Source organism: Oryzias latipes, chromosome 10 (assembly GCF_002234675.1).
Source record: "Oryzias latipes chromosome 10, ASM223467v1".
NCBI lineage: Eukaryota > Metazoa > Chordata > Actinopteri > Beloniformes > Adrianichthyidae > Oryzias > Oryzias latipes.
In genome coordinates, this window is record NC_019868.2 from 8,696,091 (window position 1) to 8,713,909 (window position 17,819).

General features: G+C 38.8%; 1 protein-coding gene across 8 annotated transcripts in view; it reads left to right on the forward strand.

Moving 5' to 3' along the window:
• The window catches only part of diaph2 (diaphanous related formin 2), a 426,600-nt gene that overhangs the window by 131,539 nt on the left and 277,242 nt on the right, over positions 1-17,819 (forward strand). For all 8 annotated transcript variants that reach the window (XM_023958996.1, XM_023958998.1, XM_023959002.1 and 5 more), the window contains 6 exons: positions 5,026-5,100; positions 5,202-5,271; positions 6,162-6,298; positions 10,476-10,584; positions 13,087-13,197; positions 14,409-14,521. In XM_023958996.1, coding sequence (XP_023814764.1) covers positions 5,026-5,100; positions 5,202-5,271; positions 6,162-6,298; positions 10,476-10,584; positions 13,087-13,197; positions 14,409-14,521 — 615 coding nt within the window. The remainder of the gene's footprint in view (positions 1-5,025; positions 5,101-5,201; positions 5,272-6,161; positions 6,299-10,475; positions 10,585-13,086; positions 13,198-14,408; positions 14,522-17,819) is intronic.

The following is a 17,819-nucleotide window of genomic DNA, read 5'->3' on the forward strand; positions in this document are numbered from 1 at the left end:
ATAATGATGGACGTAAAATTTATTTAAAACATTTTTATTAAGTGTTCAGCTCAGGGCCCCTAGAGAGTTGGGGGACCCAGGCGATCGCATGCCTTTGCCTAATGGTAAATCCTCCTCTGACTTAAGTATACTGTAAATACTGTATGATGGACAACAGTGCCCATGAAACTGTAGAAACTGAAATTGAGTTGCAACAACCTGTTCAGAGTAGGGCTTGTAACCAATGACTATCAGGGGCTGTTATGATATTAATATAAAAGAGCAAAACTGCATTTTAGGTTAAAACCTTGAAAGTTTTCTGAGTGTACAGACACTTGAGGTCAACTCTCTGCCCCTAATTATCACTGGCTACTAATAAACTAGCTGTTTACCTTTTAAAATTTTGGTTTTTTTTTGTAGACATTTCTTTTTTCTAATATAATGTCTTGCTCTTAGGCTGAAAATGCTCAGATGGCCAGTCTTAGTTAATATAACTGTAAATGCAAACATTAGTGTTATTTATTAAATGAACATATTTGCTCGCATTACAGTTTAGATCTTATAATTTCAATCCCATGCCTAAGTGGTTAGCACTATACTGAAGCTTAAGTTTAAGAAGCCTCAGACGTTTATTTTTAATTTGTATTCTAAGAAAAGGAAAAACTGCTAAAATAGCGGGAAAAATATCAGATCCTGGTTGTCAAAGAACTGAATAATACCCACTAACTATACCCACGACTGCACTTAAGAGCTTTCCAATTGGCTGCTCATTTATGCTGTAATACAGTTGACTTTTAAATAAAACGCCGTAAATAAAAAAGAACTAAATACGGGATAAAGTATTACTCTAACAAAGACAAATTTTTCATGTATTGCTCCTCAAACTGTTTGGCTGCCAGTTCAGTTGACCTGAGTAAGACTCATGTTTAGCTTGGTGAATTACTGAGTGGACTGTGTTGGTTTCAGGTTGTTTGGGGTTAGATCCATTTGTTGGATTGCACATGGTGCCTCAGCTGGAAATTTTCTAGCCTAAATGGGTCGGTAAACTCACAGAGGGACAGTAGAAAACGTTGGTGTGTTATTCAGTCTGAAACATATTGTATTTGCACAGGAGCCATCAGTGACAGGGCCCCGCACCTGGCCTGCATGAAGTAATAAAACCGGTTTATTGACTGAAATGAGAGTTTGCACAAGCCAACCCAAAATGAGAGCAGTGATCAGTCAGCATGTGAGAAAAGATGGTGTCTCAATGATTCTGTTGCTTTAGATTGTTTAACACCATGCTCTCTGCTCATATACTTTATTTCTATTCTCTTGTTTACTTTACATCTATTTTTGTTCTGCAATATAAGTTTTTTTCTTCTTTTTTCTTTTCTTTTCGCTTGGTGTACTTATTCCATTGATGATATTTGTCTTTTAACTAATTAGGAGCAACAGAATGCATAACAACACAGCCAAGAGTTGCACCTTGCTTTATGAGCAAATGATGACATTTTGCATATGTCATTTACTTTTTTTGAGATGTCAAAGTTACAGGTTATCTAATTTATCAAAACAGTTTACCATTTGAGTGGTGTTGGTCTTTGGGGTCATTCTTCCCATTTGCAAATGCAACCAGAGGGAAAGTCACAACATCATAAAAACATCAGATAAAATCAACAGTTTTTTTTCTTTTTTCTAAGGAAATCCTGAATTGATTTCTAATTAATCTTTGCTCCCTGCTTTTGGCGTTTTCACGCCGTCTATGAAATGTTTGATTTTCAATCCCAAATGGGTCGTTTCTGTTTTCTTGCTGAAAAACGCATCCATAAGAAGAAGGGTTTCAGTCAGTCACCTGAAGTCTGAACCAACTGGAAAGTCAAATTCAGACCTGCTGCGAAAAAAACAAGGACAGATTTTCATTTTTACATGAAATCATAACAAAAGCAGCCTAAAAACATGATCATATTTAGGATTCTTGCCATTGACAGTAAAGATGCAAAAGAGTGCCTTGTCCGTGCTGTTGCCGCACCACTACGCTGGTACGATTAAGCAATACCATTAAGGCTGAAACGTATCGTTCTGGTAAGAGTTGATTACGTGGCACTGGTACCAAATGGTACTGGTTTCGGTACTGCATTCCTATTTGCACATATTCCAACAGTAAACCATATTCAAGTTCTCCCTGACAACAATGGTTACCTTTTGCTTTTGCCTTAAATTTTTTTTGGTAATAAATTCAGGCCTATTGCAGATCACTTAAAAAAAAAAAAGACAAACTACAGTTTAGCTTCTTCCTGTCTAGCCAACTTCAGATGATGGTTCTTAATAAATATGTCAAATATGCATCTTTACACAGGTATATTTATGAAAATAAATTGAAACAATATTTGTTTACATGTTGTGCTATTTATGTGACATAAGCAAATTTGATTTGTTTTAGATAACCTTAAAAATTCCCATAAAACTAAAAAAATAAGGAATTACTTTTCTTTGACTTACATTTTGTACATTTTGCCCCAGGACTATAGATGATTGCGTAGAGTAGTGCAATTTGGTGGCACTTAACCAGAGGATTAAAGCCATCAATATTGTATGAACAAGTTATTCCTGTGGTTAATGAAATCTTTTTATGTAGCCCCCCATTAGAGGGAAAAAAATAAGGGAAAAAAGAGTGTTTAATCTCATCTTCCTTGAAGAGCTGGAGTGCTTTGTTTGACCAAACACAAGCTTAATTCAATTCACGTTATATGTGTTGCTGCTTTATAGTCGTCAGACTCGAGGCATATGTGATCAAAAAGTTAGTTGGAATATTCAGATTCTGAAATAAAACACATTTCTGAAGAAAAAAATGTATATGTGTATATGTATATATGTATACCCGTATTTTCCGGACTATAAGTCGCCGTTTTTTTCATAGTTTGGCAAAGGGTGACTTATATTAGAAATACATTTATTTCTAATATATTAGAAATAAATTGAAATAAATACATTGTTAACCCTCCTGTTATGTTCATTTGTGAGGAACAGAGATGATGTTCCTGGCTAAATTTGATGTATGAGGTATGTTAAGTGACTCAGAGAATCAGCAAACTTTTTTTTACAGTAAGATTTTGAAGGCTAAAAACATAATATTCTATTTTCCAATGATTTCATAGTTTCAGAAATGCAATAGAAATGACAACTGTTTCTACAAATACAGGATGAAAACAGAGTATTAGTTGGTTGATGCCTTTAATGATGCTTCATGAAAGGAATAAATAAGTATGAGAAAGAATTACTGTGAAATTTTGAGATAAACAGTCTGCTATGATTGTGTCATATGAGGTTGTGAAAGTTATTAGTTCTTGTCAAATAAATTTCCCGTCAAAATGCGACTTATAGGCCAGTGCGACTTATATGTGTTTTTTTCTACTTTATAATACATTTCTGGGCTGGTGCGACTTATACTCCGGAGCGACTTATAGTCCGGAAAATACGGTGTACGTGTATGTATATATATATAAAATTGGTTTGTTACGTTTCAATCTACCTTTTTGGTGTGCGTCTTTACAACCATCGGGGGTGCCCACGAAATAAGCTTTTGTCAGGTCAAAAAAGTACCAGAAAAATACATTTACAGCTCACTGCATGGAGAAAGCAGGTTATTATGCACCTGGTTTATGGTGATAACCAGCTTTAATTCATCTCAAAGCAGGAAACTGTAATTATGTAAAACCCCAAGTTGTCCTAGGGCAGAGGACGGCGCATTGTTCTCTTAGCTGTTCCCACACACCTTGCAGGTGTCACAGAACATCCTTGAATCCTTTATTGATGTTATACTTTTTAAAATAATTGATTTTTTGCACAAGGATCTTATTTTGTCTTCTCTGAAGACTCATGTTAGCAATGTTGATCAATGCTCCCTCAGAATCTTGGTCCCTCGTTTTCTTTTTTTTGTGTATATTTTAATTGTATCAAGCTATACTGTTATTTCTAGATTAAAAGGACACAACTTGTTCTTTATATTCATCCTCTGCCTTTAGCATATGTAAAATAAATGCTTTAATGAAAAACAATCATACTCTTTTTAAATTGCTATTTATAAATATTATTTGTCAATATGATTGTGTTTTGTTTTAATAAAAGAAATGGATCATGGCTATTCACAGCAATCTATATTACCATCTTATAAATTGACTTTGTCTATGAGGGAAATCTGAGTAATGGGGACTGGGGAGCTGCTGTTGAGCTCTAATTTAGGAACAGATTAAAGAAATATCTCACCTCAGTTTTGCCTGCCGCCTCAGGCAAATGCATCTTAGTGCTAATGGAGGGTCTCTTCCGACTCACTGAGTCAATACAAACAGCTTTAAAACTCAAACTATTATTATTTCAAATCATTGTCAAAAGGGCCGGATAAATTATTGACTTATGTTCCGTTTATGCAGGAAAATTGCTTCATGTATTTTGCGTCACTGACTGGACCAAATGCGAGAAATGCTAATGCTATAATCTGGCTCTGTCCACCCCCCCACCCCCCACCCCCCCAGCCTTCTCCATCCCCTCTCACTCTCTCCCCCCTGCCTCAGACAAACAGGACGATCTTCACTGGATCATTTGCCATCTCCTGATACGCTGTGTTTTATAGCCAATTATCTCCCACTATCCATTATCGATTACAGTGTTATCTTACTTGCATTGCTTAATCTTTCGGCGCAGTAACATCGCCGCTCACAGGGGGGTCCTGATACCAAACGCTCTGCGATGAGAAGGTTTGCTAAAATGGATTGGTGTTCATTTATGTGTAAATGGGTACAGTTAGGTCTTAACGTAAACTGTATTCATTACCAAGAAGAGGGCAGGATGGCTTTTGAGTCACTCTGCCTTTTGTTTGGAAGCAATAAAAGAATGGAGGATCCAGCTGAGTGCTGAAGCTCCAAATCAGTCTGAATTAGCTTCTTCAGGCCAACATGGCATTGTGTGTGTTTTCTCCCCACGATTAGCCCTGAACAAACAGGGAAATCATACCCACTGGATATTGTTCGATCTAATGTTTGTGTCAATCTCTTATTTTATTTCTTCCAGCTGGGTTAATAACTTTGGTCATGAGGGACTTGGCCTTCTTCTGGATGCTCTGGAGAAGCTCCTGGACAAAAAACAGTGAGTTAACTCATCATCATATCTCATTTATTTATTTGTTTGTTTTGTACCATGCGATCACAGCACTTTCAATTACTTTGTTTCTTTTTCTTTGTATTCAGGCAAGAGAGTATTGATAAGCGGAACCAGCATAAACTGATCCAGTGCCTCAAGGCGTTTATGAATAATAAGGTTTGTATGAATTAGAGTTGAAGAGAAAATCATTTAATTGATTCTTTAGATCTGCTGGACAACCCTGGTCCTTAAATTCTACCAACCCTGCTTTGCTTTCCTGCTATTATTTTCGTGATTATTGAATGATTACCTGGATCAGGTGTGTTTATTCAGTTGGAATCTGGGATCATTTGACCCATCTTACCTGCAGCACTTCGGGCTAAAGAAACTGGAAAAAAAGCAGGATCACAGCCATCCCTCCCTATTCAAGACATCCAATACATTTCTTTTTAGATTTGTTTCTAATTAGGTAAACTACATGCACACATTGGTATAAAAATCCTAAATAAACAAACAAGAATTTGTTTGTTCATTGATATTCCGTATTTTATAAATGATGTTTATTATTAGCTCAAGTAGCTATAATTCTATCTGGCAGTTGACAAGTCTTTGAAGATGAAACAGGAAAAGGGACCTAAATTTACCATTCCAAGCCCACCGTCTGAGACCTTTTAATTATCTTTTTGTGGAGGGTCTGGCTCATTTCTCCAAAGTGGCACTCCAAAGACAAATGAACCGTCCGTATTGTATCTCATAGAGCGAACCCTTTCAGGTGGTCATTTTGACCCAAGACTTCAGGTGTGAGGAAGCCAAATGCTACAGGGAGACAGGGTGATGTATCCCTGTGGTCCGGTCCTAAATTAAATTAATTCATCATCTTTATATGTTCTCCTTTTGCCCTCATTGTTCTTCTCTAACAAAGGCACAACTCCTGGGAAACAGTTTGAAAATCATCTAATTGTTTTTTTTTTAATTACAATTATGTTTTTTCGTCTTTATTTATCATTTATCTATTCTTTTTTAAATTACCTTTTTTTTCCAATTCTAACCCATGTGCTCAATGACAGGATGGACTGCAAAAGATTTTGGGAGACGAGCGGAGCTTGTTGCTGTTGGCGCGAGCAATCGATCCCAAACAAACCAGCATGATGACGGAGATCGTCAAAATCCTCTCAGCCGTCTGCATTATAGGAGAGGAAAACATGTAAGTCAAAAACCACATTTCTGACTCATAACTTGATCTGACTCACCACAGGAGCCGCCCCCCACACAAACACACACACACAAACACACACACACAAACGATAATGTAAAAGGGCTAGTTACAGTCTGAAGCTGCGTTCAGGGGCGCCCTGTTTCAATGTTAAGTCATTGTACAGACGCGATCAGAGGTCCTGCTGTGGATTTTTTTGTTGGCAAAGCAGATGCACTGTGTCAACCAATCAGGGAGTCAGCTTTGGCCCATGTTAATGAAGCGATCAGCGGGTGAAGTCCAAAACCAACATGGAGGAGAATCTGATTGCTCTTCTCCTAAACTGAATGACATTTTTCCTATTTTTATACAGTCAATGGTTCCATGCAGCGACGAGGCTAAAAACGTTGTTACTAGCTCCTCCCACATGTGTTTAGAAGTCACGAACACATTTTTAGACTAGCGTCAAGCAGTGAATTTGACGGGCATGGAAAGCAAGGCAGCAGACACAAGTTTGATCCACGAATCACATTCAGTGTAAATGCATCATTAGGACGCTTAAAAACACACAAATCACAATTAAACAAGAACACATACATGACATTTGAAAGAAAAAAAAGTCAATTGTCTTTGTTGCTATAAATTAGCACTTACAGTAATGACAAAGCAAAGACAAGAATACTTTTCTTTTGACAAAGTATTTTTTGATTCCCCTAAAAAATTCCATTTGAAGCCAATATTTTGGGGTGTTAGTCAGTAATTAAAACTTAACTATCCGCAAAAGGATTCTGATAGCGGGTTCTGATGGCAAAAAGACACGTTCCTACACTCCTATGCTTCAATACAAAGGCATTTAAGCATGTGTAAACAAAGAAAAGTTAAGCGCATACACCAATATCAAGCTAAAATTGTCCAAAATTATTCAGCACTTTTCTGTAAAAATGAGATTAATGGCTCAGATGGGATCTGGTGCCCTAAGGCTGCTTTCATTTATCTTTGTTAATACAAATCAGCCTCAGTCAAAAATGCAGCAGTTCTCACTGAACTCTGCCGTTTTCCTCAGTTCCCTGGTTGGTGAAATAAATAGATTGCCCCTAATTATCCTGTTGAGACCAATATTTACAGTTTAGGAAAAACATGAGTCTCTACAATTATTTTTTTTTTCATTTATTTTTTATTTATTTATTTTTTTACCGCATGTAAAAAATGTAAATGAAGACACGAGAAGAAACCTAACCCTTTTTATAACATGCCTCAAAGCTTTTACAATTGGTGCTGCATGCCCTCCCATCAACAGATGACCTGTAGAAATCAAACGCTGCATTGCAGTTTAGTCTTTCGATATTTCATGGAGCAGCCAGTGCAGTTGCCTCTCAAGACAGCAGCTTGGTTGACAACCTATAAATTGGATGTTAGATATTTATTTCTTTATTTTTTTCCCCCCGCTCCTGTTGTTTCCCATGGGGAAACATTAAAATAACAATGTCAAGTCAGTTTGCAGACGGCGAAATAGGCAAACATACAAATTCTGATGGGGGAACGAAGCTCTGCAACGCATCTCTTATCATTGACCATTCAAATAAGTGTCACAGTTCTGTCATTTACTTAGCGCACGTTCAGGAAACGGCTCTCTTTTTTTGGCGTGCGCCATCAAGGAGGTTGAAATGAAATGATTTGTCCTCAGGTGCTTTTTTGTTGCAGCAAAGAGACATGTGATGGGGGACTAAAAAACAAAGAAAAAAACAGCAAAAGCGGGGATAAAACCGGTTATCTGACGATGAGCAACTAAACTGTGACCTGAAAATACTGAGGGGCAATTACAGAGGACAATTAAAGCTTCTTTTGTTATGTTACTTTAAAGCAGAGGTGTCCAAAGTGTTTGAGAAGAGGGCCAGATTTGATGTGGTAAAAATGTGTAAGGGCCAATGAATCAGCCTGCATACATTCAACTTTAATAGTAACATTTAAGATAAGCCTTTGCAATTAATTACTTTTTGTTTCTTCACATAGAACAGAAACGCGTTTAAATGTGTCTTTTTACTGTGAATGTCATATTTAAAGACCAGAGAGAAAAAGCTTGTCTGGGGGAAAAAACACGGAAATCTTGGTTCACATAAAATGTTACATATTTTTCATTGTTAAATGTATAATTCCAAATTTAAATCATTTGAACAAGAAATAAATGGCTTCTTATTCAAAAGTATAAACCACCGAGCAGTTGTTTTGTATTTCACTAATACAGCGGCATATTATAGAATTTAGCTAATAATTTCTAAAGACGCAACTTATTGGTTTTTATGATGGAACCTGGAAATGTTGATGCGGGCCACATTCGGCCCACGGTGCCGGACTTTGGACATGTCTGCCTAAAAGTTTTCATAACCTTTTATTTGTATAGTGTCAGCTCTGATTGTGAATAGGTGTAAAATCATCCCTTGTTTGTGTCAGTGTAGTTTGTTGCCCGGTAGGTTTTCTTTGGGACCAAATTAGTCGTTACAGGAAAAGGTTAGTGACAACAATTAGTTGCTCCATTAAAGTATTCAGTGTGTCTTGTTGAAAGCTGGACACTGGGGCTGACCATAATGAGTGTAGCAGGTCTTGCTTTCATTATTGTTCTTAATTAGATGTTCTTAATTACAGCGGGACTTTTCCTGTGGCATGTCATTATGTCTGCTGCTGCTGCCATGGTGCCAACTCTAGCATGGACACAGCGACCTCTGTAACCTCTAAAAAAAAAATGGATACGATGTTTTACGTTATTTTTTTAAGCTTCAATGAAAGGACTGAGTTCCAGGTTTTCAGGTTGACACAATACAACTTTGATTATTTATTACCTTTTTTTTATTTTTGCAGAAAATTAAAGGACCAGCAGCTGCTCACAAATGGGATGTAGAGAAGCTTTCAACTGAATCAAGACTTTTTTAGGGAGATGTACTCGAGTCATTTTCTAATCAAAGCACTGATGCAGTAAATGAGCAACAAGCCACCAAACCCAACTCACTGCTACTATATTCAGCATATGTGAGGTGTTTTGGATCATGCCAAAGCCTCTTTTTTATATTTATTTTTCTCTCTCTCTCACTCATAAGATCAGAGTGCTGCTATGATCATAGCCTTGGATTAAAATGTAGGAATCGTGTGTAAATGACAGCCAAAGCTGCTCTTGTGTCACTTTTCCTGCTCAGAAAGTTCTCCGATGCTGTTACTTCAACTTATGTTCAGCACCAACTTTGACTTACAGCATCAAAAGAGCACACGACGAATTAGGCATGTTTTTCTCTCGTCACTTTTAGCTCCGTCTGAACTGGTTTTAAAGGCGCTCGGTACGCGACGGTTCCGGGTGATTGGCTGTGACTTTGTGACATCATGTCAGAAAAGGGCTCTTCCTTCCACTCTGGTTTAAGCTTAGTACTCTGCAACGTAGTGTCGTTTTAGACCAGGGCTGGGCAAACCAAATGCTATTTAACTATTTATTCTGGCATACCAAACTGGAATAAATGAAGTTGATAATCCTAATTTAGGTTTTATTTTACCTCCATAGATGGTGCAATACAAAAACATTGACCTTTGTTATTCTGCATTCATGTGGTGTAGGAAGAAAAAAGGGCAGCTTGTAATTAAAAATTGGAATGCTTGCATTTTCCTAAAGATTTAAAGGAGATTTGAGTCAAGCAGTTATAAAGTATTAGAGGTCAGGTTAAATGCATTTGCACAAAATTCATTTTGTTAGATGTTCTACAGTTTGACCTGTTTGGGACACTAAAAAGGTTTAAAACTGTTTAGATGAAGCATTTTTATCTCTTATAGATAGATGTGTACTATCTAATCATGATATAATAATAATTTCTGGATGTCATATGATAATAAAGCGTCTTCCTGTGTATAGATGCTTTTAAAATGTTATGTAGAAGCAGTTATTTTGGCCTTTTCTCACTTCAGTCTTTTTGTTTGCTGAATGCATTTGCAGCAGAATTTTGATTATTGCAGACAACTTACACACATCCAGCATCAAAGTTGTTGTGTTTGTCAGTAACTAAAAGCTGGCTAAGTAGATGTCCACGCCAGCACTCACAGGAGGGTCAGATGCATGCAGTTTGAGTTGGAAATTGTGAGTAAATGTCCTGTCAGTGAGGCCATAAAAGTGCTGATGTTTGGCTTTGCTTTCTCCCTGTTCTTCTCCTTCCTCTAGCCTAGATAAGATTCTGGCTGCGATGACGATTGCTGCAGAGAGGAACAGTAAGGAGAGGTTTGCTCCAATTGTGGAAGGGCTGGAGAACCACGAGGCACAGCAGCTCCAGGTGAGCAATAAGAGAGACAGCGTCCAATGACGCCATGTGGATGTCCTGCTACTTCATGCGTTCTGATTGAAAAAAATCAAAAACCCCTCAAACTGAGGCAATGTCGAACACAGGTTTTGCCACGCACAGTCCAATGAAAGCGTCATTCACGCCACTCTTTTTTGCCATGACGGCCCCTTTGGGTACAGGCAAAACCGAAAATAGCAATTTTGGAGCTATTGCGCGCTTCGTGACCCATTGTGCTTTAGCCTCAACTGTCATTTCACATTTTTCATGGCTTCTGTCTTCATGTTGACTTGTCCATATTGCAGCCCTTCTCACACATGACAGGATGCAATATTAAAATGGGGTTACTGAAATACCCTTCATGCTGCAGCTTTAATCAAAAACAACAAGTGCACTTAGCCCCTCTCCTGAATTTCTCCGCTCTCTTTGGAAACACAAGGAAATTGGACTAGAAAAAATATATTTGTGTTTTTCTTCTATCATTTTCTTTTCTATCTGTCCTCACATTTCCTCCTCGTCTCAAAGCTTTTACTTGTTTTTTTTTTCTTTCTCACATTCTACAAACACGTCTCCATGCTTTTTTCCATGTAGCTGTCAAGTTGAGTCTCGGAGGACTCGATGAGAAAGGGCAACAAAGCACCATGCCTCTCCTCATTTTCACTTGTGTTCTTCGGCAGCAGGAAAATATATGTTCTGGCAACAACAACACCACTTAAGACACATTTTTTTGGAAGTCTAAAGCTGGGAATTACTTCAGGAATTAGTTTAGCTGCAGGGCTTGAGAAGGAAAAGTCATGAGGAGAACTAATGAGGTGGCTGGTGGAAGAGAGACTAGATATTCTTTTATTAGGAGCTTCTTGTTTTTCTGCTAAATTTTGCTGTTAATGAAATGAAGCTCTCCTAATTGTGGAGTAAATTAAAATACTTTGCTGATGCCGGGGTTTCAGGGAAATTAATAGACTTCCAATCCAAAGCCTGTGACGGTCTATAGAGCTAGACTTTGCTAATGTGATTAAAATGTGTTTCAGATCAGGGTAGACTTCTCCTCTGAGCATGTGAGAAAGTTTCAACTTTGAGAACGGAACCGGCCACGCCCCTTTTAATTTTAATGCTCTGAGTTCCCCCTCGGAGTCAGCCTTACTCAAGACAGATGACGCTCCCACCCCCAACCCTGACACTTCCCACTCCTCAAAATGTAACTGAAGCATGTTTGAGCTGCTTGATGTAAATATACAAGAGAAAAGAAGGAATCTTTCATGAGCTGCATGGGTTTGTTTCACACTGTGAAGCTTTGAATGTCTTTCATGTATCCAGCCTCTGGGGGATACAATAAAATGTCAGGTTTCAGTGAATGTCCTTACAGTGAACATAAGTCTGCCATGTCTCTGATTTCCTGGAATTTCTGGTACGAGCAGAGGCCTGAAAAAGTTACTTTTAAGTGTACTTGAAAAAAACGACATATCTTGGTCTGATACTTTGGGGAAAGCAAATTAAGCTTTAAAAAGCTGAAAGATTTCACTGAGCTTGCTCCATGCTGCAGAAAAGCTGAATATCTGACTAGATGCTAGAATGTGAAATGGCAGTTACAGAAAACAACATCCAAGCTCCAAAAGTGCATGTAAAAACCCCTGAAGCTCAAACCCTGAATTCTATGGCATATTCTGATGATAAAGGACATATATAAAGACAATTATGCTCAAAATTGGATTTTTTGAGTATTTTCCTATTCACATTGTTGTGAATCAGGTAAGAAGGGGGTTGTGAGGGGCTATACGATAGCGGGGAAGCGTGGAAATAGATGGGTGTCTGGTGGGGGAGGGTGGGGTTGCTATCCGCAAACAGTTCTGCCCGCAGCTCAGAGGGGATTTTCTAAAGAACTCCTGCTGGTCTGCAGAAACTATGTCCTAGAAAAAGACAGTTCTTTTTTAATTTTGGCCAAAACTGCAAAATGACCACTGGAAACACTTTAAAAATAGTTCAAAAGATGATCGGAGTGGGACTTTAATACTCCATACCAGGCATGTGCTGGGTCAGTTTCAGAAAACAGCGTTTTGCATTGTCCAAGGAGATCCGTCAGCCTGCTATTGATCGTCTGTCTGAGGTGAACCATCTTATCCCTGGCGTGCTCCCTTGAAACACTTTACCGCTCATTATAATTCATTTGCCATTTCCTCCTTACCCCAAGTCAACCACCGAGGACTTACACACACTCAAAAACACACAAATATTCCCACAAATCTTGCATTATCAATAAATCTATAATAACTGCACAGGTGGTCAATAGACGCAGCAGACCTGTGATTTCTGTTTCTCTTTTTCTTCATGTTGTATAAATTTAAAGACGCCAAAAAAAACTCAAACTGAAATCTAAGGCTACATAAATAATACAATAATTTTTACAGCAATTAATTGATTTGTTTATATTTCCTTGAGTCATATGTTCATATATTATAATTACTATTATTCATTCTTTTCCTCCTAATGGGTTTTTCACAGGTCGCTTGCATGCAGCTGATCAACGCCCTGGTCACCTCTCCTGATGACCTGGACTTCCGGATACATCTACGCAACGAGTTTTTAAGATGTGGCCTCAAAAAGATCCTGCCTGTGAGTTGCAAGAAATTACTTAACGCAATCTTTTAATTTGGGTTTTGTAAAAGCAGCTTAAGTACTGACTACATTTTTATTTAGTTGCCTTAAGAACTGATCCGATTCTTCAATTTCCTTATTTGTTTTAATAGACGGCTTCTTTAACTCTGTATTTCACATCAAAATGTATGTCTGGAAAGCCCAGCGTCCTATTTAAAGCATTATTTCCCACAAAAATGAAGTCCTGAACACATTTTTGTCATTATTATTTATGCAGCAGGATATCAGACCCATTGATTTAAGTGTAGCGGTGCATTTCATTAAGGATTTTTGACATCTGAGGTCAGCTGCTATGTAAATTCAGAGTGGAGAGTCCTGCCACAGTTTGATTAGTCGCAGCAGAGCCTTGCTGAGAGTGTGAAGAGTTAGCACCTCTACACACAGGCATCATTATCCACAACCACAGTGTACACATCTTCACATGAGCCAAAGGCAAGCCAGCTCCATCTCATCACTCAAACTCTCATTTGTTGCAAGTGGGGTGAACGTGTCACGGAGCCAGTTGTTAATAAGTCATCCCAGCTGCTCCTGTTGATTATTGCAGTCATTACTTTAATTATCTTCAATTTTACTCCCTGATATGAAAGAATCTCCTTGTACAGTCATTTATGAATCCTACATTTACCGCTTGTATTGCCTGCATTCAGACTGTCACTCCTTCATCTAATCATGAGTTATACTCAGGAGTCATTGTGGCTGTTGGCAATGAAAGAGTGAACGCCGCTGGAAAAGAAAACATGTTTTGCTTTGTTCTGATAGTCCTGTCTGATAGTCTTCCCTTTTTCCTTTTCTCTACTTTTTTTTTCATTTTTTTTCATGTGTGTGTCATTGTGAACCTCCCACTGAATCTGTGTTTCTTGCTGAAGACAGATGGTGCACCCAGAAACGGTGCAGGGTGATTGATACGTACAGAAATTGGGTTACATGTGGCCTTGTCTCAGTTCCTAAACTCCTTGTCTGGTGATTCATAGAGAAGTGACATAAACGCCCCCTGCAGCCCCTTGTGGCTGACACAGGTGTGCAGGTGTGAAATATTTAGTGTGCGTGTTTGGGGCATCCCACACATCTATTTAGCTTTGTTCTATTTCTGTGGATTTTCAGAGCAGATCTAGTTAACAGACATTTTTTTGTTCTCAACAATATGGTGCGCCCGTCTTTGTTCATTCTAGGAACTGAAAGAGACAGAGGAGCTAGACATCCAGCTGAAGGTGTTCAATGAGAACAAGGAGGAGGACTCCATCGAACTCTCCCATCGCCTTGAGGACATCCGGGCTGAGATGGAATATCCTTTGGCATTTGTTTTGGTTGAATGCACACTACACACCATCCTAAAGAGGAGCAGTGATGTTTAACCCTTTAACACTGGAGATATCGCCGGCGATGCCTAAATATACGCCCTCTTTGACATGTCATAACCATAAATCAGTTGATTCTGATGTGAAGAAACGGCTTTTCATATCAGCTTTTCTAACAGTATGCAGCACATTGCTAACGTAAAGTGTTGAATATCGGTGTGAAGCCACTTTTCTCCGCAACAGAATCAATAGATTCACGTTGATTGGATAAACACTGCACTGATGTGCATTGTTGCACATCAGCGCATTGTCGCTTTTTTCTCCCTCAGATTCTGCTGGAATTATGTTAATTGTATTAATGGTTGAAGAGTTGGGGTGGTTGAAAGAATGTAAACACTGGAGCTTAAGCTCTGCTGAAAGCTACATTCACACCGGCCTCTGCAATGAGCATTTGTTCTAATGAAAACACTTCCAATGATAACTCGATGTAAATGTGCGCAAGTGCGCGTTTTGGGCTGCCACCTTCAAAACTCTTCATGCATACCCAAGTCTGTTTTCGGGCTCTACGTACAAAATTCTCGTCCATTGGACATGCATTGAAAGTTAAACCAGTTCAATTTTGACCAATGAGGAACTCAGACATGGTAGTGATGTATTGGATGGCATCTCTTTCAATTCACAGAAATGAAAACTGATCACGGAGGAGAATTTAATAATTGTGGTTTGTTACCGGCTAGAATTCGATGACACCATGTCTTTCATATATCAGAATAGAGCTGTGAAAGGAAAAGCCTGGAGCAAGATTCACCAGATTTGTATCGCTTCCACATGGTCTAGTATCGACCAGCGACAGTCCAGTGTGGACATCGTATGCTGAACACTCATTCAAGTCTGGTGTGAACGTAGCTTTAAAGCAGTGTTTTTCAACCTTTTCTGAGCCACGGCACACTTTAACCTTAAAAAAAATCCCGCGGCACACCAGCATCCAAAAAAAAAAGGAGAAACTCATAGTCTGTATTGATCTACACTCCCTCCACAATCTCACATGCATTTTTGAGATAATTGTTGCAGAAAAAGCTGGAAACTGCAGCTGTTTTTTTTTTTTCTAAAAGATGCAATAAAGGTTAAGTTAGAAGATTTAAAAACAGTCTGATGTGTGTTCGTTGGTTTCAAGACGTTTAACAACAGATCTCCTTGTGCGCTGTCACTCTCACAACCCAATGCATCATGGGAGATGTAGTGCATAAAACGGCCGAAGATCGCTTTTCGGAGCTTCATTGTTTTGTTCACTTGTTCCACGGTCTGATACCGGATTCTGTGGAAAGCTACACCGCTAAAGACGAGCTTTAGCTGGTGTTTCTGTTAGAACTGAGCGACTTTATGAGCTAAATCGGGTCAAGGAAGTGAAGACTTTAACCACTTCTGATTGGTCAGACTGATGACATGTGATTAAGCTCCCCAAGAATGATTGGTGGAGACAGTTAAAGGGACGGGACTTTTCCAAAATACAGCCGAAGCTGCAAAATGTCTTTAATAAAATAAAATAAACGCAAATAAAAAGTATTTTACGATCTTTTATATTCTTAACTCCTCAGTGTTTTATCAGGGCCTGTTTGGATGAACACAGAGCTGAAATCCTGGAGATGGGAAATGTTTTTAGATCAGATAATGAGGGAAATTTTCCACGGCACACTTGACCATCTCACACGGCACACTAGTGTGCCGTGGCACACTGGTTGAAAAACACTGCTTTAAAGGGTTAAATGTAAACTACTGATTTGTAGGATATACCGGTAGTTCTCTGTAATTTTTGTTTAATATGAAAAATGATGAAACATAACCCAATATTTAAATTCCTCTCTGGTTAATTACCGGCCACTTCCAGTGGATTTGCATCCTCCTTACTCATCCTTTTTTAGTTTTTTTTCCATTCTGCAATAGTTTGGGTAAAAGTATAAACTAAAAAGAGAAAGTGTCAAGTAGTTTAGCTTTTCTCTTTAGCTAGTATTTAATATGCATCAGATTTTTTTTTCTAGTTTCTCCTTTTTTTGGAAGATGACTTCTGACCTGTGACCCTGCTAAGAAAAAAAAAAGAACAAATCTTTTTTGCTCCCAACACTCAGTGTAAAAGTTAACAAGACGAGGAGTAATTTAGTTCCCTGGTGGAAAGTTTCCCAGAAAAACCTTTTAATAATTCAAAAATACTGTAAGGCCGTGTATGAACGGCTGACATTTCCAGCAGACAAACCAGACTCTGACATTGTTATGCAAATGTACAATCCTGCATCCTTTTTTCCCATCAAATCCCACAGTTCTTGCTCGAACACAAAAGTACCCCGTGAGTGACAGTTTCTGTTGACACATGTAAGCGGGGGGGAGGAGGTGGCGTATGTGTGCCCACAGACAAGATGGAGAGAGAGAAAAGGTTCACCTGGATTAATGATGTGCTTGAACGGGTTCACAAATGAGAAGGCCTAATGTTTGTTTCCAAGGACAATGTGGTATTGATCTGTGAGCTATGGGCATGATTGGAATGCCTAGGTTACCCTTTGTCCCTTTGTCTGCATACCCCTCCCTTCCTGAACACGCTCAGAAAACACGTGAGCTCACAATGGCCGTGCTCCTCTACCTGCTTGTGTGTCTTGGTTTTGTCAGCCGTTCCCTGCATATTAACCCGAAGAGCCAGACCCCGTCTTTGTCCGGCCTCAAGTCCAGGTGCTGAGGAGGTGACTCCAGGCCCATAATAAATATTAATGAACTGTGGGATGGTGATTGATTGACCCCTCCACCGACAAGCCCGCATCACACTTGACTGCCACTCATGTTTATTCACCGTTCAGAGAGAAAGTGTAGACCGAGGCAGAGACTGAGAAAACAAGCTGAGACGGGGCTTTGCTACTGGACACATATGCGTTTTACATGAGGTTTATGTCTGCAGTTTAGTGATGGATGACGTTGGCGATGACTAGTTGGATACTTTCCCAGTGTGAGCTCCTTCTCCAGTCTTCTCTAATGCAGCTCTGGTGAGGCTGTAATTGAATCTCACAGGGTTGGTAATTCTGCCAGGCTTCATATGTGGCTAATGCAGGGAAGGAGATGATACTTCGGAGGAGCTTTAAACCCCATTTCTGCTTCTGTTGGATGAAAAAAAAGTGGAATACGAGTTTAAAGACATATGAAACACATATATGAGAAATGCTAACCAGTATTAAAACAATTTAAAAAAGAAGATGCTCAATTGCATTCTTTTTTTAGACCTTATAGGATGTAGTAAACTCACTCCCT